Genomic DNA, 21987 nt, shown 5'->3' on the forward strand with positions numbered 1-21987 from the left:
ATCATTTTGATGGTGATAACTAATGAATAAAAAAAATATTATGCCTATTCAGCAGAAAAAAAAAAAATATTATGCCAAATCCGATTGAAATAACTAATTAAAATTATTTAAACTGGCGTTTCAAATTAAATTATTTAATTTTCACGTCCCATGCATGTGTGTGATTTTTTTACATGATACCAATATACTGATTGTAACTTTTTATATATATATATATATATATATAATGTATATAGTAAAGTAATATGAAAAATGAACGAGTCATAAACCGAAATGGGTTGCCTCATCCCTCTCCACATCTCGCGCGTCCCTCTTTAGTCTTTCCCCAGGTGATCGATCCCTCTATCTCACATGGCAGCTCTCCATCGCCTCCGTACCTTCATTCAAAGCATTCAACCTGACCCACTCAGAAGCTTCAATTTACCTTTTTCTGTTTAAGGAGAGGTTTGGGACTATCCAATGGAGATTGCCAGTTAGTAAAAGAGGGAAGTATAGTATCGGCCATAGATGGGACGGACAATATGATGACGTTAGTTTTCTGCAAGGGGAGACTGCCATTTTAGTGAAAGTTTCTGGCATAAGTAAATAGACTCATGTTTTGCATGGTTATGGTGATTTGGCTCGACGACGGGTTCGGCGCGTGTGCAATAAGCGTCCAAGTTACGACTCAAAACAAACAGTCGAGTGTTAATTATATGACATCCTCGAATTACGACCCAAGCAATGTCTGTTCCGGTCAGTATCGACAGCAGTTATGACATGCATCCTCGATGTTGCTTTCATGAGGACTATGTCCGCTGCCTCGATCGCGATGTCCGTCCCTGCCCGATAGCCATCCCCGTGACCGTCTTTGTTCGACATTGCTTTCTATCTCGGTAAATTGGCAAATTCCGAGGATGAACCAAAAGAGATGTCCAATTCGATTGATAATATTAGTCCAATTCTATTCTTCGGTCAACTCGCCAGTTTCATAGTACGAATCCATCTTCTGATTTTATTAATTGTTGATTCCACATTATGTTCATATATATTTGAGAAAACTATCAAATTGATACACCATGCTGTCTACAACCCTCAATTTGGTACATAAAAATTTTTTTGTCATTAATTTCATACACAACGTTCGATTCCGTCCATCAAAATGCCCAAAATGACGTGCTTTTTAATCTACATTTTTTAAGACAAATATCAATACGACTTCGTTTTTGGACATTTTGATAGACGGAATCGAAAGTTGTGCATGAAATTGGCGGTTAATTTATTTACCGTTCAAGAGCATTTCAAACAAGGTATATTAGTGTGAGTACTTCCTAATCAGTGTGCTTTATATAAATAAATGCGATCAAGAATAGGATATAAAAAAAAAAAAATTGGCAGAGTCTAATGAGACACTCGAAACTGGTGAATTTGAAAACACAAACTCCAGTGAACAAAGAAGACAATCGTACAAAATCATTGACTTAATTAAGAATGACTATCGGTGCTTGAGCTGCGGCCGGTATCAAATGGTCCTGCATATACTTTTCACGTAATCTGTTGATTATGATTTTGTTGATTTCAACTTTTTCGTAGCGTGTGCTCTCTTTGCAAACCGTAATATTGAACATGGGCTTTGCTTCGGACAAGCAAATTGTCTCTCAAATCAACAAGTTGTGCGGCGTAGAGAAAAGAGGAGAACAATTTACGCGTGGGAAATTGACTTTGTTTTTCGAAATTTTCACATTTGTTGCTTCTTCTTTTTTTTTTTTGGGAAAAATAGGCAAGCCACTGTTGTTTAGAATTTATCCATCGAGAAACTTAACTAGTTTATCTTGTTTGCTAACGGAAATTTCATCCAATTTTAACTCCGTAATTAAGTAGAAAAAGCCATTCCATCATTAAGTTATAAGAACTTTACTTTTTTTTTTTTAATAAGAAAGTCTCCAGAGGCCCAAAACAAAACTTCTATATATATATATATATATATATATATATATCGAAGAGAGCTATTTACTACAAGAGTGATGCTTATTAGTTATTTTAATCGGATTTGGCATAGTATTTTTTTATTCATTAGTTATCACCATCTAAATGATAGTGATTTTAACGTTACATTGCCTTATTAAACCTCATTCACGTTTTGCACTCCAGACGAAATGGATTATTGTCTCTAATTCTAGTGATAGTTGTAACATGTTCAGTTCGGTTCTTGAAGTTGCCCATACCGATCGTTGTTTCTTAACTGATGGTCCTTTCCTTCACATGAACCGCGGAACCGTTAGGCCGAAAATTTATTTTCCTGAAAATGGAGTTTCCTCCAGTTCTCATGATTAGTACATTGGCTCTTGTGTTGTTACGTTTTCCATCCGGCTATGACCAAATAGTCTCGCCTCCATCACCGACGGCCCTAATCCAGACCCCAGCCCCTGCTCCTGGCCCCAGTCACGTGAACCTCACCTACCTCGACACTTATACGGGTCTGTTCAAAACCATTATGAGCTATCTCGAGTCCACCAATTAAGGTAATCTCCTCCTTCCAGGACCGAGCCAACGACTTGGATGACAGGATCACCATCTTTTGTCCCTAAGGACAAAGCCTTCTCATCCCTCAAGTCCTCGTCCCTCTCGAGCCTCATCCAAGACCAGCTAAGGTCCTTCTGTATCTTCCGCGCGTTGTCCCACTTCTACAGCCTGTCAGACTTCAAGAATGCGATGCCGATGAACCCCCTTGGGACGCTAGCGGGAGGACAATACACCTTGAATTTCACTATCTGAAACGGACCACATTAATTCAGGATGGACTGTCACAGAGGTGTTCTTTCGGATCACCCCGTTGTTGTGTACCAAGTTGATATATTCTGTTTCGCACGAATAAAAAACTGGAAAAAAAAAAGATGGGGGTAAAATGCACTAGCCTCCCTAAAGGATAGGAGAAACGGCACTCGATCACACTTATGAATTTTTCTTTTCAAGTCCTTACATTTAATTTTTTATTGAATAAAGCAACCTTATTTCATAAGATATTTTTATAAGGCCTTTTAAATATATTTTAAACGTAAGAAATAAAAAATATTTTAAAAATAAAACTAAAAAATAATAAGAAAAAGATCTCATAAAAAAGAAAAAAAACTAATTTCAAATGCAAACTCAAAATAACATAAAATAAAATTAGATATTTATAAACCCATACATTTATTTTGAAATTTAAATTTAGATAGGTCGGCTACCTATCCGATTTCTTACAAAATTCAAGAACTGAATTAAGATATAAAACCTTATGGAGTTGAAATTAGATGTTGAATTTTTTTTATTGGGCTGGAACTCAATTTTCGGCTTTCTCCTTTCATTCCTAGTACCCTGGAACAGGCCACCCCTTCCGTTTCTTTAATTGTCCTCTAGATTGAAGCTTTCAACTATTTTATTATTTAATTTTAGTTTTTATTCCTTAAATAAAAAAATTAATAATAAAAATTGCGTATGAACATTTGTGTAATGTGAATCTTATAGTCAAGATATATTTCTTTTGTAGATATGCAAAGTTAATTAGAATTCATGTACAGATGGAAGCTTATTTAATTGCAGACTATCTACTGAAAGCTTATTTAATTTGTTTTGATTGTGAAAATCTCGGGATTACACCTTCGTCAATTGCTTTCAGTAGATAGCGAGATTAAATAAGCTTCCATCTGTCTATGAATTCTATTTAATGTTGTATATCTATAAATAAATGGGTAAATTGCACCGGTGGTCCAAAATGTTTTACAAATGTTTCATGATGGTCAGAAAAGTTTTTTTCGCTAAATGATGGTACAAAATGTTTCAAAATTATTTCATAATGGTACAAACCGTCAATTGGCCCTGACGCCGTTAACATTTTGCTGACGTGGCACGTCCTATGTGTTACTTTTGTTACATGGAACCAATCATAGTGCGCCACGTCATTTAAGACAAAATAAAATATTAAAAAGTCCAAAAAAATACAAAAATAATTAAAAAAATACAAAAAAAGAGTAAAAATTTTGAAAAAAAAAAATAAATAATATTTTAAAATTTTAAAATTTGAAAATTTTAAAATTATTTTTAAATATTTTTTATTTTTTAAAAAATATAAAAAATAATAAAAAAATACAAAAAAGAGTAAAAATTTAGAAAAAAATAAAAAAATTTTAAAATTTTGAAAATTTAAAATTATTTTTAAAAATTTAATTTTTTAATTTTTTTAAATTTTTTAAATAATTTTATTTTATTTTTAAAAATAATTTTAAAATTTAAGATAAAATTATTTAAAATTAATATTAAAATTATTTAAAATTAAAATTTAAAATTTAAATTAAAAGTTTAAAATTTAAAATTTAAATTAAAAGTTTAAAATTATTTTTAAAAGTTTTTAAAATTTAAAATTATTTTTAAAAGTTTTAAAAGTTTTAAAATTTTTAGAATTATTTAAAATTTTTCGGCCACGTCAGCAAGGAGGTGACACGTAGTAGCCACGTCAGCGTTGGCTTGACGGCGTCAAGCTCGAATTGACGGTTTGTACCATCATGAAACAACTTTGAAACATTTTGTACCATCATGTAGCAAAAAAATTTTTTTGGACCATTATGATACATTTGTAAAATATTTTGGACCATCAGTGCAATTTACCCATAAATAAATATATTATTTACGTTCTGAACTATAAATAGGCCATACATGGCCCAGAGGAAAGGCACAAACACCATCAGTTTTAATCAAACAAAATAGCTTTGCTTACACTAATAGTCAGAGAAATGGAGAAGAAGTCGGTTATCCAACTCTTATTTATTTTCTTAGTGGCCACCGGTATATCTCTCTTTACTTTTTTTTATATAAGTATTTCATGTTTGTTCGGAGCCATTATTAGCTCGCGATATGGACATATATGAACATATATACTCATAGTTTTTTACTTTATAATAGTACATCCTCATCTTGCACGAAGATATATAAAATTATGTTGATTTAGAATGAAATGGATATCATGCGTTTCCGTGAATTATACTAATAGACTATTATGATTCAGTCGATGCATGTACGTATAAGAACTCAACCTATTTATAGTTGCTATTTTGTCCATACTTGAAAAAGAATGTATGCCAAAAAGCAGAAAAGTATCAAAATATTATGTATATTCTTACAAATGCATAAATAAATGCGAATACAATATTGTAATATTGTTCTTTTGTTTAGGCCTGCTACTTCCGAAGGAGGTGGATGCAAAATGCGAGGAAGACCCGTGCACTTCAACAGCTGATTGCCTCAGATCACACCGCCCTCCCAAAGGAGTAAGCTGTTTTTGCTCTGTCGTCGGTCTTTGTTCGTGCTGCCACCCAGGATATCCACCCAGGAATGATGTTGCCGGCAACAATACCCTTGCATCCACTCCATGATTTTCATCAAAGTTTAATGTGTACTCCATTTCGTCTGGAGTGCAAAACGTGAATGAGGTTTAATAAGGCAATGTAACGTCAAAATCACTATCATTTTGATGGTGATAACTAATGAATAAAAAAAATATTATGCCAAATCCGATTTAAATAACTAATAAGCATCATCCTTACAGTAAATAGCTCTCTTCGATATATATATATATATATAAAAGTAGAAGTTTTGTTTTGAGCCTCTCGACTGCAAAGCAACTTTTCTTATTATAAAAAAAAAGAATGAAAAAAGAAAAAAAAGTGTCAGTTCTCGTAACGTAACGATGGAATGGCTTTTTTTACTTGAGTTTTCATAATCCGGAATAGTTGGTGAAACAAAATTAATAAAGTTGGGATATCTCAAGTTAAAAAATGACGTTAAGATAAATTTAAAAATATTTATCAATATTAAATTATACGTTATAATAAATCTTATATCCTTTATTAGATTACTGTGAATAAATTTGAGGAAAATAACATATTCTTAGCTGTTAAATTATTGCGCGCATATGAATAAAGGACAACATAGATATTTTTTCTTTCCGAGTTATATATATATATATATGTGTGTACATAATATTCGCGCGAAAATATGAACCGCTGACTATCGTACGGACGGGGCTATCAAAAGTGCCTATAAGCCCAGCAAAGTAAATGAAAAAGACAAGTCAATTTCCCCTAAACAAACCCGACCGACCGACCGACCGACCGACCCAATAACTCTCCTCTCTCAATCCCCGATCGTACCTCCGCCATCGACACCACCGCCGTTCTGCCGTCACTGACGCTATCACCGGCCGCCCCAGCTCTGCCTCATCTCCGAGCTCCGCCCGACCCCGACCTCCAAAGCCTTATCCTCTACCTGCCGTGCAGACCATCAGCATCACTTCGGCGTGACGGTCCTCCTCCGGAACGGGCAAGACCCAGCTGAGCTCACGTCGCGTCTTCTTTCCCAACGCGGTCTCCGGCGCAGCTCCGAGTCCTTATCCACCGTCGGACCCTGAAACGGTAGCAGCGAATGCCCCTCACTCTTCCCCCTCTCCCTGTATGTCTCTCGATCTGTACTCTCTCTCTGTCACCGACTATTGCCGCTTTCATCTTCGCAGCAGCTCAGTCGTCTGGGCTACAACGACCCCCCAGTAGCGTCGATCAGTACTTTTCTTATTTTAAAATTTTCTATTACATGAATGTGAGAAAATGTTTTCGACATATTTATTTATTTATTTATTTATTCCATTGGGACAATTCCAGATGCAGGACAGTTATGGTGCGTATCTCTTGGTGTTAGACGATAAACTAAGAAAAAGCCTGGGTAAGTTCAGTCCTGTTTGTTTAAAACTAAATGACAGGAAATCTGAGAAAGACTCGGCATGCCGGACCTTTTATGAACCAAGTTGCGTTATGAACCAGTGCTTACCTGTTCCCGTGGAATTACGAAAATCATTTGATTTTTGTTACTTGTAACATTTTTTTTGCAGTTTGAGCTCTCCTACCGTTTCTTGTGCTGGCTCAAATGCTGCAAAAATTGCTCATTACCGTCCACAGAAACCTCCAATTTGTTCGAGCATGCGCCGATCTTTTTAGAACCTGGCAAGGACTCTTTCATCCTCAGATGCTTCAAATTATTGAAAAAGAACACTTGCCTTTGGTTCTTCGCCTAATGCAACTTCCTTGTCTTGTCTGACTCTCAATCTCAGTGCCCTCCACATAGCTTTCATGTAAACCCCAGATATCTAGAAGGGCAACGGCTTCATCGATCAGTTAGGGTAAGTTGCTGGTAACTTTTTATCTATTCATATCTTACAGTGGTTCAAGTTTTGTACAAGTTGATATCAATCTCACGGTGCTTGTAGGCATTGCCAAAAATCACGGCAGCATTCGCAGTGCTTTAGTTCCTCTGTAAGTATGATACTTTTGGTTTGTATTTGCATTTGCTCAATCCTACCTTTGTCAAATATATTTCGTATTTTGCTGGTTTTCAAGAATTTTAATTACATGACGAGAAGGTGTTGGTTTCGTTCTATCTTATGGAATCATAATATGGAATATTGGGGTCGAATAAAACTGTGTATGTTTACTTCAGCTGTCTCAGGCCATAGGTTTTCCTTTTTCTATTTTTTTTTAAAAATCCTGGTAGAGGTGGTGTTAAGGCTACAGAGCAAAAGCCTTGGTATGGAGTTGGTAGTGGTGGTGCTGCTGATACGGTCTCCAGTCTCCACCTAGAGAAATGAATTTCCTACAAAGTACAAGATTCACGGTTATCCACCACCCAAGTCTTGCAACAATGATTCACAGCTTAGTAGAAGCGATGGGTGGAATCGGAATGTGTCTACTAGCTGGAAGAACTTGGTAGAAGTGTAGCTCTAATGGACTCTTATCGAATCTAAATTGACAGATTGTGGTAGAGCAACCAGCATATCAAGGTCACTGGACTGGGCTGCTGATGGATCACAAAAATTGGTCAGTATGTGAGAGTGAGCTGGATATGCATGCGAAATTTCCCATTTATGTCATTCTAGAAGGCATGAACTGAGACATGTAGAAGGCACATGTTGAGGAGAGATCCAATTTTCATGCCTCCATGCATTTCTTTGGTTCATTCATGTAGGAGTGATGGATTTTATTGTGCTGTGAATTTGCTACTGATGACAGAAGTGGTGTTGGATATGGATGGCCCTGTAGTAGGTTTTAACTTTATGGTTACCTTGTTTTGCTCACTTTGGAACATGTTTTCCTCTGCAGTTTAGAATAGGCTCTGATCTAGGTGCGTGTTAACTTAACAGAAGTTCGGGAATTTCACCAACTCGATGATTCAAGTGAGATGGATATATCCAAACTCAAAAGAAATGGTGTGTCGTTCGGAATCCTTTGGCAGCTTTGAGAGCCTCACTAGAGGAACTTCCACCGGGACTTGCCTTTTCTTCAGTTAGTAAAAAGAAATCGATGAATCCTAGACTAGTTTAGAGTCCATGAAATTTGTCAAATTAATTCTCTTCGACCTCCAAGGCGGCTTCTCATCAGGTTCGGGATATTCTAAATTAATCCTAGACTGTAGAGTCCAGGAAATTGCCAGAGCTCCGCGGATAATCTTAGCAGTTGGATCGAATTTTTAATATTGGTACGTTTCTCTCGAGGCTTAAGATCACTGACAATTTCAACTGAAGCTTAACATTTGGGTCTGTCTATCCGAAATATCATATGTTTTACAATTTCAATTTTCATCATTTTATTTATGTATGTAATACCCATTGTTCTAAAGAAATTATAATAGATATTTCTGAAATCCATTGGAAAGTAAATCCACCTTCTTCCACAATGCGCTCGATTGCTTGCTCATTCCTACTGCGATCTTCCGTTCTACATGCTATAATTCTTTAGAGCGTAATAGAAAGGAAGAAAAAGCTGAAGAGAAACGCTTCGGTATAGACTATGCTGCAGGACGATTTTCACTCTGGATACTGCGTTACCTATTCACGCTTAGCTGAGGTCTTTTTTCAAAGATAGATAAATATTTTGAACGTGCTGGACCATCAAGCAAGTAAAACAGCTCAAATGTTTTGAGGCAGTGCCTGCATTTCTACGGCAAGATTTGATAATACAGCAGTAAGGATACAACATTACATTAAACAACTCCTTAAAAGCCGCGAAAGTAGAGACACTACACCTAATATAATAACACCAACAAGAAGACAATATAGTAAAAACTGCCCGATCGTCTCGATGGACTACTTCCCCCGCTGGTAGTTGGGACAGACGAGACGTTCATCGGTAAGGAACCTGACAAGAAAAGGAAACAAAGCTAGTGAATTATTCACGAATTTGAGCAATTAATTGTAAATATTGATTCTTTTTAAAAAAATAAAAAGCTTACAGTCATATGAAACCCATCCGACCCGCTGGCTGGCAAGATCATAGACCGTGATCTTGTTCTTCAGCGCTAGATCTGCAATACACAAAAGAAAACGACTTGGTAGGTAGGCGCACGATAGACAAAAAGAGTACAAATGCAAGGAAAGGACAGGTATAGTTACCTCCCAGAACCATCCTCCCCCTATCGGTCATCTGGAAGCCCAAGCAGCGCAGGGAAGGGGACGCCTGTTGACCGAGCAAAATTGCTTGAGTAAGTGAAAACCACCTTCAGTTATCTCGCTTAATACGCAATGAGAATAGGAGAAGTAAAACTTACAAAGTACGGCCCTGGCAATAGATACTCCTCTGGAGTTAAATCTATTGACGCGCCACGGGCAAAGCCGAGGCCTACCGTCGGGAAGATTGTGGAAACACTGTTACAATTTGAATTAAAAGGAACATAAAGAAAAATAATAGAAGAAAAAAATTCCATTAAATATCAAAATTATTAGCTATAAATCATGATATGAGTCTCAGTAAATGATTAGTCTGAATAGATGATTAACCTCCCAATCCCGGATATATCAAAGCACTGATATCCCGGGTAGCTCTGAGGAGGTGCAACTTTTGAAACTGCTGCAACGATCTACAAGTAGAATTGCAAATTAATTAAAACAAGAGAGAGAGAGAGTATTATACAGATAGTCAAGTACGGTAAACTCGGAACGTAGAGAAAGGTCACTTTTGAAATACTCTTTAGAACCGCGGGTTTGGTTCGGCTCTTTAGAATTGGAAATTCGACCTGCAATTCACAAGTTTGGTAACATTTGGGAACCCAGAATCAAAAATCTGAATCCGACCCAAATTCAAATATATGGCGATTTGCCAATCTGGGCTCTCACGTCAGATTCCCTAATCTAATGAGCCCAACACATTGGTCATTGTCTCACAGTGTCCCAACAATTTCAGCCCAAATCAGGGCCCCAAGTCATTAGATGGGCTTGAAGGCCCCACTTAACCAAAAGGCTTCTGATGGGCCCTCAAAATTATTATAAACTGAAATAAAGGATTTTAGGCTTAAAATAGATTAAATACTTACTGATTCGATCAATGGGTCAAGCGCCTCGCGGGTGAGATACACCAGCTTAGTCGCGGAGTCAATAGTGATCCCGTGCTCAAAATCCTTGTAGTCAATAGTTAATAACTGCCCATTGACTGCAACCGACTCCATCTGTACGGTGTACTTTTGCGACCTGAAAATACAATCTTAAAATAGGTTAAATAATGTAAAAAGAAAAGAAAAGAAAAAAATAGTGTTATCAGAACCGGACCGGTTCTTTTGAAGAATCGACCGATTTTAATCCAAATTTCAAAGAACCGGCCAGTTTATTTGAAAAAGCGGCCAATTTTAAGCCAAGTTCCAAAGAGCTGGTTGGTTCTTCCGAAGAATCGGCCCATTTACAAAGAATGGGCCAATTCTTATGAAGAATTGGCCAATTTTAGGCTAAGTTCAAAAGAACTGACCGGTTCTTCAAAAGAAACAGTCAGATTCTTTGGAATTAGAAAAATTAAATGATAAGCATATGAGAGTCCACTTACTTGGAGGGGATGAGAGGCGTGTACTTCATCTCGGGCTCTACTGCTGCCCCGAAGGCTAGGGTCCCTCTACCCGTAGCGCTCAAGCAGTGGGAGAATGCCAAAGGGGCCACTCCCTGTTTCGATAACAGAGAGATAATAGAATCAGGTCCTGGCCCCATCGCCATAATTCCGTCCGAAGAAAATAAGCCGGACTGGCGATCAGCGCACCTGTTATAACAAAATATCATTAATAAACATGAAAGCTTACTTTGTAGTATACCGGTACTAGTAGTAGTAGTAATAATGATTAGTAGTAATGATGATGATGATTCTAACAACAAAAGTTGATTGGAAAAAAAAAGGAATAATAATAATTCTTTAATAGTAAAAATGGAATAATTACCCAAAGAGGACGGGGGCAGAACGGTCTGGGAACCGAGACCCCTGTCCCGAGATCATATCAAATAATAACATGTCTCGGACGATATAGCCTGAGACCCCGGTCATATCGTCGTACTGGAACACAAAGTTGCATCGGCGATGACCACCGCACACATAGTCAGAACCGCATATGCGGTCTGAACACTTGATAGGTCGCGCCGTTGAGGAGCTCGCGAGGGTGAATGAGCTCCGGTTCACCTGTTCAAAGCAAAGAATATAATATTAATTATGGGTTGTAGAAATGAAGATATTATCTAAAATAATAAATTCATTACGAAACAAAATATGTAACAATGCATTATAACTTTTAAAAAAAAATGAAGAAATGACATCTTTGGCAACGCTTTCTTCATCTGAGAAAAGGTTTCCGAGCGCAACCAGCTTCGGCTAACGAGCTGAAATTGAGCTCGTTCTCTATATCATAACTCAAAGGACGAGGCAACCAACTTCGGCTTCCACTGGTCCCTCATCACCCAACAGAATCCTAAAGAAAGAATTGCCAATTTTGTAAAACCCTGAGAAGTCTAGTGGATAAATTGACAATAATAAAAGAAGAGGGACCAAAGTGAAATTAAGTGAATGTTGGGACGTCTTCGTCCTCCGTCAGCTGTGCTCTCGTCTCGCCCTCCAACGCCATCTCCGGCGGTGATGATTTCCTTCATGTTAGACGCTTAGAGGCTTCCCTTGGCTGAGCCCCAGCTCCAATTCAACGGAACCCAATATCTCTCCCCTCCCAACTCCGCCATTGCTGCCTTCAGTTCCTCTCAGATTCTTGTCGGTCCACCCAAGTGAAGACTGTCCCACTGTCTCGCTCATCGTCGAATGTCTCGGGTTCTCGCTGGCTATCAGTTCAAGGTGGGAAGGTAAGGTTTCTTCAGCTAATGGAGGGTCCTCTAAGGGTCCGACAGGTGTTTAAAAAAAAAAAAAAGATTGCTTGGAACTCCACGGATAATAGAGGTGGATTGAACTGACGTAAGGTTTTTCCAAAAGTGAATCAAGAGCTTCAGTTCTTTGAGCCTTCGGTAGATAGAAGAAGTCGGTCGAAATCAGTGGGAGAATTGCTTAGTTGGGCGATTTCACTGGGGAAAATTTCGGAACATTTGCTTTGCTTCGGTTGATGCCGAGGCTTGCCTCTTCTGATCAATAAAATACTAGGACGATGCATTGGAACAATTCAAGGTATCTGACAGTGGACCCAAGGCCCTGGAACTCAGTCTAAGGCCCTTAGAGAACAGCCAAGAGATCAACATGCTGTGGTGTTGCGGGAAGAAAAGGATTTGGAAGAGTGGGACGTCAAGTCATGTGAAAGCAAGCCGATCTTCTTGCCTTATCCTGATATTCGGGAGCTGCCATGGACATGGGAGTGCCCAGAATGGGAGATACTTGTCCTCTTTGCACAGGACGACTGTCTCCTGAAGGTCCCATATTTACTCTTCACGTTAATGCCAAAACTCAAGGTCTTGGATTTCACCCGTGCATAATTGGATCCCTTACCATTGTTGACCCAATACCTGAAAAACTTGCTAACATTATGTTTTTATTACTGTTATGTTCTGGAGGGAGCTTAAGAACCTACTCGTGCTAAGCTTTATGGGGCCGGACATCACTCGACTGCCAAAAGAAGTCAGGGAATCGACAGGTTTGAGATCATTAGACTTGAGCTATTGGTTGAGACTGGAAGTGATTAAACCGGGGTCATTGGAGGGGTTGGTTCAACTGGAAGAGCTATATCTGAAAGATTCCTTTACTCAGCGGCAACTAGAGGGAAATGAAGAGCAAACTAATTCCAGTCTTGCTGAGTTGGACAATATGTATCGTCTAAGCAAACCTAGACATTCTCGTTCCTGATGTCAACGTGGTCCGTGAAGACCTGGCATTCTTGGGGACGTTAACCAAGTAGAGTGTTCCTTGGCAATAAGTGGGACTGGTCTGTAATATAGAAAGAGCAACGCCTGCTCAAGTTTGAGTTGGAAGGCAATGGTATCCTCTCTGAAGATTGGCTCCAACTTACTTTGCAGAGGACTGATGATCTTCATATGCATGGTTCAGATGGAGCAAAGAGAACCATCCATGTGCTGCGTAGAGAAGGCTTCAAGGAATTGAAGCATCTCCTTTTAGAACACAGTCCCTCCACTAATTACCTTGTCCACTCAACCAAATGCACCGGGGAGGGAGCATTTTCCGTTTTGAGAGAGCAAAAGGTTGACCTTTGCTTTCTCATTGAAACAACAGCAAAAGAGGCTCAAGCTACTAATGTTTTGAGTAAATGGCCTGGATGGAGTTACTGGAATAATTATGATTTTGCTAAGAATGGAAGAATATGGGTGCTGGTTAATAGCAGGATCTCCCTAACTGTTGTTCAAAAATCAAGCCAGTTTATTCATTGTCTGGTAGACTTACCTGAAGGGAGAGGGAACATTCATGTGACATTTGTTTATGGATCTAACTGCGCACAAGAGAGGAAGGAGTTATGGGATGATTTGAAGCGGTTGTTTCACATGGTTTCTGGTCCTTGGTCCTTACTTGGGACTCTAATGCAGTGAAAGACCCGTATGAGGTGAAGGCTCGAGGCAAGATAATTCAGAATCTGGGTTCTTCTCTATTGCTAGTGCTTGGGAGATATTGAGGCCTCAAGGTACAAAAGTAAATTGAAGGGGCATGGTCTGGTTATATGGTTGCGTCCCTCGTGTTCCTTTTATATATAAGATTGCACAGGTGGAATCTAGTTCAGGATGTTGAATGTGAATATTGTAGAGCTTCCATAGAAACAAGGGACCATTTATTTTTCTCTTGTACAGTTACTAAAAGTATTTGGCCGGGTATAATGAGCAGGATTGGAATATGTTGGTCTCGGGATGATTGGAAAAGTGAAACAGACTGGATTCTTGCGCAAAAAGGGGGGAAGCTAGACACGATCATACTGAAGCTCATTTGGTCAAATTATGTATAGTGCATCTGGCTTGAAAGGAATATGAGGGTTTTCATTTTATATACTCTTCGTCTGGCTCAAAAAGTCTTGAACTATGTTGAAGAGAGAATGCGGATTTTTTCCTAATCTCAGATTTAAGGTAGGTGGGTCTGTTTTTGCTTAGAAGTTTATGGCCTGCTTGCCATTGAGAGTTGTTAAACTTGTATAGTTGAGAGTTTGGCCTGCGTGCCATCATCTTGGATGAGTCATAAAGTATTGTATTGCTTGTACATAAACTGATTGGAATGGAACGAATCGTCACTTATCAAAGAAAGAAAATTTTATATTAGGTGACATTATAATATTCATGTATAATATTATTCCAACAATATCACTATATTAATCAGTTCGTTTAAATTATTATATATAATAACTGAGTATAAGTTTTTAAGATATATGACTCAAAAGGAATAAAAAATTTAATGTTACAGTAACTTATTGGAATAAATTCTATATATTTCCTTTTAGATACCTTCTTATTCAAAACTTAAACTTTAAGAATGCAGCTTGATTAAAAATAAATTATGAAAAAAATAGAAAAGTAATTGGTTGACGGAGAAATTTGAGAAATTTTCTTAATAGAATAAAAAAAAGTGACGCTATGCAAAATTTGATGTATATCAAATTTAACTGCTATTCTGATGATTAAGCTAGCACTTGAGAATCATGCAAGATGTAACTACTTCATATTTTGTTCCTTCTAATACATTGACCATCTAGGTGATCTTAGGAAGATTAAGATTTCATAAATTTATTATTTGCGCTTCTATCAATTTTTTTTATGATTAATTTAACTCATGTAAATCAGAACTTCATACGGGCTGTTAATGATTGAATTAGAACTGGAAAATCGACTTACTGCGGCGCCGTTGCAACTGAGCCAAGATAGGCTGCTGCCCGTGTCGACCTGAAGGGTGAACTCGGACGGCGGAGTTCCAAACTTGGCCTTCACGTAGTAAAAGTAATTCCTGAAAGAAAGAGTGAAACCGAGAGAGAGTTAGAAAGTCAATAGCCGAGCAGAGAAGAGCAACAACTAAAAATAATTATTATATTCATTCAAAAGATTAAATTAACTTTAATTACCCAATTTGAGCACCGGATCCCAAGAGCGGGAAGTACACCACGCCTCCCGGCACCACGTGCCCCTGCTGCTCCCCCAGGAGCCTGAAGTGCCGGCGGAGGTCGCTGGCACGGAGCGATGCCACATCAAGGACCTCGCTCTGGTTGAGAGAGGTCCAGGCTCGCTCTAGGACCAACTGGGAGAACGCCTGTGCCTCCCACTTTATGGTGAACAATAGTGCAGCTATAGCTACTGCCATGAGCACTGAAGCCATATGTACTCTGGACAAATTAAAAGAAAATCTCATCAGTTAATTAAAATTGACGAATTGATTGATTGGTGCTAAATAATTGATATCGGGTATAATGCGGACTCGAATTTCATCTCGTCGGGGCCCGCACGCGTTTGCTTGATCGCACGGTTTGGGAAAGTCCACCTTCCCGGGGGCCACATGACGGACACACGTGAGAAGGAGTCGCCACTACCTGTTTACGACCCGGAGGTCGAGGGCCGGTGAGTTGCTCGGGTCTAAGGGTAAGGGATACACCTAGTTGCTAAGGCATATAGTCTTGCGGAACTGAGAGTTCCGAATTCAAAGGTTCTATTACATACGGGCCTATAACCCGTACGCCTTATCGGTACTCTATTCTGTCTAAGGTTTGCCAATTTTAGTTTATTTACAACGTTGATTAGGTTTTGCTCATCTCGCTTGTTTTGACACTGTAAATTCATGGAAGCAATCGATTCGATTTGAGGGACCGAAAGAGGAGCAGATCCTCGAGTAACGGGTTCGGTCCACCATCCTCACATCTCGGCTAGCCAAACCGTGATGGCCGGTTCACTGTGTGGACCGCACCCGTGACTCGTGTGGTTCCGCTTGTCTCAGGGACCCATAAATCGATTCAATTGATTCCGACTCTCAGACTCTACGCTTGCTGATCGTGATCGTTACATAAATGTACGAATGAATACCCCACAATGCACTCTCAAATAATAAATACAAATTACAACAAATGGATCCCGATTGACTCACGTTCGGTCAATATTCCGCTCGCCCTTACCGTGAGTTTTGGAATGACCGAACCAAATTTAATGCGACGCAGGCTCATAAGAGCTAGGGGTCAGGTCCGACCGAGCCGGCGGATCCCAAGAGGGCTTAATGGTCCTCAAAATAGCCGTGGGACCGGTTGAGCTCCTGGGTGATTGTCTAACCCCATTTCGTGCATTTCGACCCGAGTCATCCTCCACTTAAATATTACTATGGTCAAAACGGTGACTCGAGGCTAGATCCTTTACCACACTTGAGTCACGCACACTTAGTGTGTGGGGGCGTTGGACCCCGTGTGAACCGTATCTTGTGGGTTCGGGCTTGAACCGTCACAAAACAGATGAAAACAAATAAAAATAGATAAAAGCGGATAAAAACAAACAAAAAAAATATGAAAACAGATAAAAACAGATGAACACAGATAAGTTGTGTGTTGATTGCTGTGTTTACGTGATTATCAAATTATGAATTGCGGTTTCTTAAAGGACATATTTCTATCCTAAGCAGATAAGAAAGAGCAAGCATTTGTGGTGAGAATCAGCCATGAGTCGCCCTAAAGGGGATGTAGTATTTCATTTTACTTAAAAGGACTTGACAGACATGATATTTGTTGTTAAGCCATGACTGCGTGGGTTTGTTTTAAGTTGTTCTATTTTGTGACACTAACAAATTAATAGATTATAACAGAATTGTGTTTTGCCAAAAACTTAAAACCTATAGGGTTTTGACCTACCCATCCTTTATGTTTGATTATGTCGAGTGCGTGATTAGTCAAATTTTGTGTTTTATGATGATAAACCTAATTTAAACACAAACTTAGGGAAGTGAGAAAGCGAAACACCACAGAGTTGCCAAGGTCTCTGCTCTTGTCCTATGAAGGACTGGACAATCTTTCATGGGCTGTTCCCGCTCGCATTTCTGATCCACATTCATAAGCGCACGAATCCACGTTAGAATGACATAAATACTTCAGTGGGGGTAAAAAGGGCAATGCAGATGACACCTGTGCCCACACGGGCTGCCTGTCTTTACCCGCGACTCGGAGTGTTTCGATCATTCTAATCTTAGGGTTGTCGGTAAATCATAAACTGATAATCTTGCCCTCGAGACAGAAAAATTGTTTTGCTAAAATGAGACTGCGTGATGCGGGTCACCTCGATCAGTAGCCGGTGTCGACTAATCCCCTAGATTCATCGGGGTCGTATATAGACCCCACGGGAGGCAGAAGTCTGGTCGGTCTACCCGAAAGTGGTATAAGAAGAACTCCCGTGTTTTGACCTGAGCCGCCTCAAATTGGGCCCAAACTCGAGTCTAGACACGTGAGTCATTCCATGATATCTATGCTATATGGACCATACATTTCGATATTTGTAAAAATTATTAGTTTGAAAAGGGCACGATTGTTAGTTCGTGATTTATTGACTCGATTATAAGTTATTAACTGGTTCATGCAATTAATTTAAAAGTCGAGTGAATTAATTAGCCAGGTGGATCATCCCAATTACTACACGTGTGAGATCAATTAAATTAAGTGAATTTGCCGAATGCTTTAGTTTGCGAGTTTCAAGCAGTCGAACCGACCATTGATGGACTGTTTGATGAGAGCTCTAATTCCCCACTGACTCGAAATTAAATTCCGATTTTAAACCCACTTTACATGATTAATCCGGTTTATGTGAGATTTCGATAATAAAAAAAACACAAACACTCCAAAAGCATACAGATAAGGGCATACAAAATCACATGGATATTGAAATTACAAATTTTAAGTTCGAGGGACTAATTAAGCCGATTTTGATGCTTTTAATTAGTTTTATTCCTTAAAGCCAAATGCATATGGAATCCAAACTCGTGTTGGTTCATTCACATTTCAAACAACCAACTTTAAAGTCGATTCTTTAATGCCGAGTGCATGTTTGTGTCGGTTTTATTTCATTACACGTCCTGATTTTAAAAAGTCAACTTTGATTAACAAACCGGCTCGTGCTTATCTTTTTTTTTTTCCAATTAAAATTCATCTCATGACACGAACATCCATATAAGCATCGAATCGAACGATGAATAGAGCTCTAATCATGCCACTAAGCTCAAGAAGTTATACCTTTCTTGAGCTAATGTCGAGAGGAACTCGAGAATCTTCGAAAACTTCTCGAACCAGGTCTGGAGTGAGCTGTTTAGGTTCACCACCACAACCACAGGTAGTGACAGCTTACAAAGGAAGGCTCGTGCAGCAGCCACAGCAGCACCGACCTGCAAAAACAGCTCAGAAAGATCGGGAGCTCGAAGAAATGGCAATAACTCCAAGAATGGGGGCAGCAGCAGGCAGTGGTAGCTGGAGTCGATTAGAAGCAACAGCAGCAAAGCAAGGAAAGAAGAGGAAGGAACTGGTAACGTGGCAGAAAATGGAGCAACAGAGTGTTAGCTGGTGGTGATTTCAAGTGAAGACCGGGAGAGAGATGAAGAGAAAGTCAAGATGATGGAGCGGAAGTTGCCACCCCAACTATGTTGGGGATGATGGGGCTTAAAAGGGGAAGAAGAAGACAAGGGCAGAAGGTGAGGAAAGGCAAGGATGGTGATCAGGATTCGATGGTGATGGACTGGAGTGAACTGAGGTGGCAAGGGAGGGCGAGTGTTGAGCTGTGGTGATGTTGTCTCTGTGCGGGCTGTCTTGGCCGAGAGTGAAGGAAGTAAAGAGAGAGTTAATGAGCTAAGAGTTCGAGGCATAGAGAGTGAGCTGAGATGAAATTGAGATAGAGAATGAGCTCAGATGATAGTGAGATTGAGAGTAAACTGTGTGTTGTGTTAGGAGAAACGAGAGTGGACAGAGTTGAGAGTTCATGGGGAAGTTGTGAGGATCCGAGGTGATCATGGAGTGGGAGCTGAGATGAAGAGTGAATGATATGAGAGTTGCTGAGGTGAGAGTGGCCGAGATGATCAGGAGAGGGTGAAGGTGATGCTAAGAACCGAGAGCTTGGGGAATGGAGTCTAATGGTGATGGAGTTGTGTCCCTTTCTGAAGAGGAAGCCCACCGAAGGAAAAAAGAAGAAGCAAAGCAGAGCAGCGAAAGAAGCTGGGGGTGACCAGGGGATGGCACGCATGTGCTTGACACCAGGACCGAGAGAAGGGGGCAGAGGCTGACCTTGGCGTGAGGATCCGGGTTCGCAGGCCGGCACCGGATTTTTTTTGTGGGCGGTAAGTTGTCTGAACTCTGTTGCAGGAAAATAAAAGGAGGAGGAGGAAAGGAGGCAATCCCAGGTGGCCGACTGTACTGCCACTTTTCATTCTATCCTTTTTGTTTTTAAATATATAATATATATTTACTCGTACGGGCATTTTCGGGAGAAATTTAATTTTTCAAGACTCGTCAACATTTTCGGAATGTGAACTTTAAAATTGAGAAATTCGAAAAATGATTGGCTCAGTGAGAACTCCAATTTGTATCAACGGATATTGAATCTCGATAAAAATTAATATCGAACCTCCGACACACGTCGATCGTAATTGCTTGATTATTTTCGAAATTCAATCTCTTCAATCGGATATCCGAAAGATATTTCGGAACCACTGTTGTGTTCAGAAAAATATTTTCCAATCCCAAGCATTGTCCCAGATTTTGAAAAAAAAATCGAAATTAATGCATGTAGGGCCTGAAATTCTCGTTTTTTCAATCAGATATCTGAAAAATTATCTGGGACCACCATTATATTCAGAAAAATTCAGGAATCGATATCATGCAGAGAAATATTTTTCAGTCTTGAGTATCGTCTCGAATTTGAAAATCGAAATTAAAGCACGTAGGTCTGAATTCTTGTTTTTCCAAATGGATACCCAAAAAATGATTCGAGATCACCATTATGTTCAGAAAAATTCGGGGATTAATATTGTGCAAAGAAATATTTTTTCGTCTCAAGTATTGTCCCGAATTTGAAAACCGAAATTAAAAAACGTAAGTCTGAAATTCTTGTTTTTCCAAGCGGATGCCCGAAAAATGATTGGTAGCTGGTGAATCTGTCAATCGCATCGTCAAAACTACGTATAGCATCAGGGGGGGAGATGAGTTCCACTCGAGTGCTCCCCCCTTCTAATGACTTATGAAAAAGGTGGATCAATAAGCCATACTAGGAATCAAGGCCTCAGCAATCCCAACAGAAGGACAACAAGTGATGCTATGCGTCGGCGACCCCATTGTATTTACTAAACTTCGGTATCTTGAGCCCTTCTGCCAGAGCTACATCTGGACGTAGGCAAAAATCCTTGAATCTAAGTTTCCTCCCGTATTGGTCTGCTCTACTACAGCTTGTATCATTGCCTCAATCTCCATCTTTCCGAGAGGCTTCTCCATGGGGACCACAGAGCCATCACAGTCTTAACTCTTCAAGAGGAGATGAAAAAGCAAATTGCTTTCAAGGCCTTTTTGCCCATTCATGAAATAAGGCGAAGAAGTTCTTCGCAACAATAAGCGCTTCTCAAAAGGGGAATGGAGTATAACCTTTTCTTCAACTAAGGAACTGCCTTTAAAAGCTCTCCTACGCTTCCTCCTTTGCTTTGTTACTCATGGCATACTCCACTAAGTCAATCTAAATGGTGCTTGTTGCGGGGAATCCCTTCTTTTTGTCTAAATTTTATATACGGGGCATTTCTTGTTTAATTGCTTCTTTTGCTTGAAAAAGAAAAATTATCCAAAATTTCCCGCTTATTATTGTTGCTCAAACAATAAACCCCCATTTGCATTAAGATTCAACTAAATATCTCCAATTGTGGGTTTACATTATTGAATTTTCTTTGAGCTTATACGAGCTTGAGTCAATTTCCTTTTAAAAGTTCAAGCTGATAAATGGTGATCCTCAATCCTCATATAAATCCGTGATTATTCCTTTATTTTTTTTAATGTGGGGTTAACATTTCTCAACATTAATGCTTATATAGCTCAAATGCACCACATTGATTTGCTTCTCTCAATATTTCACAGGACTAGATTGTCTCTTTTAATGGAAAATTTTCAGAGTACTTAAGTTTACGTACGTGGCTCACATGAGTATAATTGAAGACTAGTCGGACTCCTAATAGAGTCTTTTTTCCCCTCTTTTTTTGGGCTTTATTTACTAAATACATTTAAGAGTTTGTGACATCTTTTTATGGAAGCATATTTCCTGTGAGGGAAGTAAGTTTTCTTTTTAATTACTTAACTATAGAGTCTTTCATCGAAATAGTGTCATCTTTATTTACCAAATACACTTAAGAGTTTGTGACATCTTTTTTATGGAAGCATATTTCTTGTGAGGATAAGTTTTCTTTTTAATTACTTAACTATAGAGTATTTCATCGAAATAGTGTCATCTTTATTTACCAAATACATGTAAGAGTTTGTGACATCTTTTTGTGGAAGCATATTTCCTGTGAGGGTAAGTTTTCTTTTTAATTACTTAACTATAGAGTCTTTCATCGAAATAGTATCATCTTTATCATCTGTTTCATATAAAAGTTGGTGGGATGGGTAAAATCTTAAGTTCCTTGCAGTTGCAGAAATTCCTTGGTGTCGAATTTTTATTCGAATGAGCTCCAAAGTGGGCAAAGAAGTTCCATAAGGGATAGAATTTACTCCAAGGAAGGGTAATTAAAATCTTAA

At 38.9% G+C, this 21987-nt stretch overlaps 2 protein-coding genes and 3 long non-coding RNA genes across 7 annotated transcripts; 4 read left to right on the forward strand and 1 right to left on the reverse strand.

The window, feature by feature from the left end:
* The first annotated feature begins 2284 nt into the window (after nucleotides 1-2284).
* On the forward strand, nucleotides 2285-2754 carry LOC116208928 (fasciclin-like arabinogalactan protein 7). The gene is made up of 2 exons (XM_031542504.1): nucleotides 2285-2456; nucleotides 2546-2754. Exons 1-2 carry the CDS (start codon nucleotides 2285-2287, stop codon nucleotides 2752-2754), a joined length of 381 nt encoding a protein of 126 aa, XP_031398364.1.
* Nucleotides 2755-4699: 1945 nt separating this feature from the next.
* LOC116209313 lies at nucleotides 4700-5521 on the forward strand. The gene is made up of 2 exons (XR_004157192.1): nucleotides 4700-4800; nucleotides 5188-5521. It is a non-coding gene; the product is annotated as an uncharacterized LOC116209313 (long non-coding RNA).
* A 486-nt stretch (nucleotides 5522-6007) lies between these two features.
* On the forward strand, nucleotides 6008-8632 carry LOC116209485. Of its 3 annotated transcripts, none has more exons than XR_004157250.1 (6): nucleotides 6008-6462; nucleotides 6669-6729; nucleotides 6896-7183; nucleotides 7271-7316; nucleotides 7813-7877; nucleotides 8160-8632. It is a non-coding gene; the product is annotated as an uncharacterized LOC116209485 (long non-coding RNA). The 3 variants fall into 3 exon arrangements; XR_004157251.1 differs by having other exon boundaries at nucleotides 8201-8632; XR_004157249.1 differs by lacking the exon at nucleotides 8160-8632 and having other exon boundaries at nucleotides 6009-6462; nucleotides 7813-8114.
* Nucleotides 8633-8954: 322 nt separating this feature from the next.
* LOC116206671 (aspartic proteinase-like protein 2) lies at nucleotides 8955-19624 on the reverse strand. Its single transcript, XM_031539468.1, has 12 exons — nucleotides 19501-19624; nucleotides 18463-18611; nucleotides 15337-15594; nucleotides 15113-15221; nucleotides 11248-11483; nucleotides 10866-11072; nucleotides 10366-10519; nucleotides 9833-9912; nucleotides 9604-9700; nucleotides 9449-9512; nucleotides 9289-9360; nucleotides 8955-9194 (listed from the first exon to the last, which is right to left on the reverse strand). The coding sequence occupies exons 3-12, from the start codon at nucleotides 15585-15587 to the stop codon at nucleotides 9082-9084; spliced, it is 1383 nt and encodes a 460-aa protein (XP_031395328.1). The 5' UTR covers nucleotides 15588-15594; nucleotides 18463-18611; nucleotides 19501-19624; the 3' UTR covers nucleotides 8955-9081.
* Nucleotides 11509-14274, forward strand: LOC116206673. Its single transcript, XR_004156756.1, has 2 exons — nucleotides 11509-12742; nucleotides 12845-14274. It is a non-coding gene; the product is annotated as an uncharacterized LOC116206673 (long non-coding RNA).
* Nucleotides 19625-21987: the final 2363 nt, after the last annotated feature.

This window comes from Punica granatum, chromosome 5 (assembly GCF_007655135.1).
Source record: "Punica granatum isolate Tunisia-2019 chromosome 5, ASM765513v2, whole genome shotgun sequence".
Classification (NCBI taxonomy): Eukaryota; Viridiplantae; Streptophyta; class Magnoliopsida; order Myrtales; family Lythraceae; genus Punica; species Punica granatum.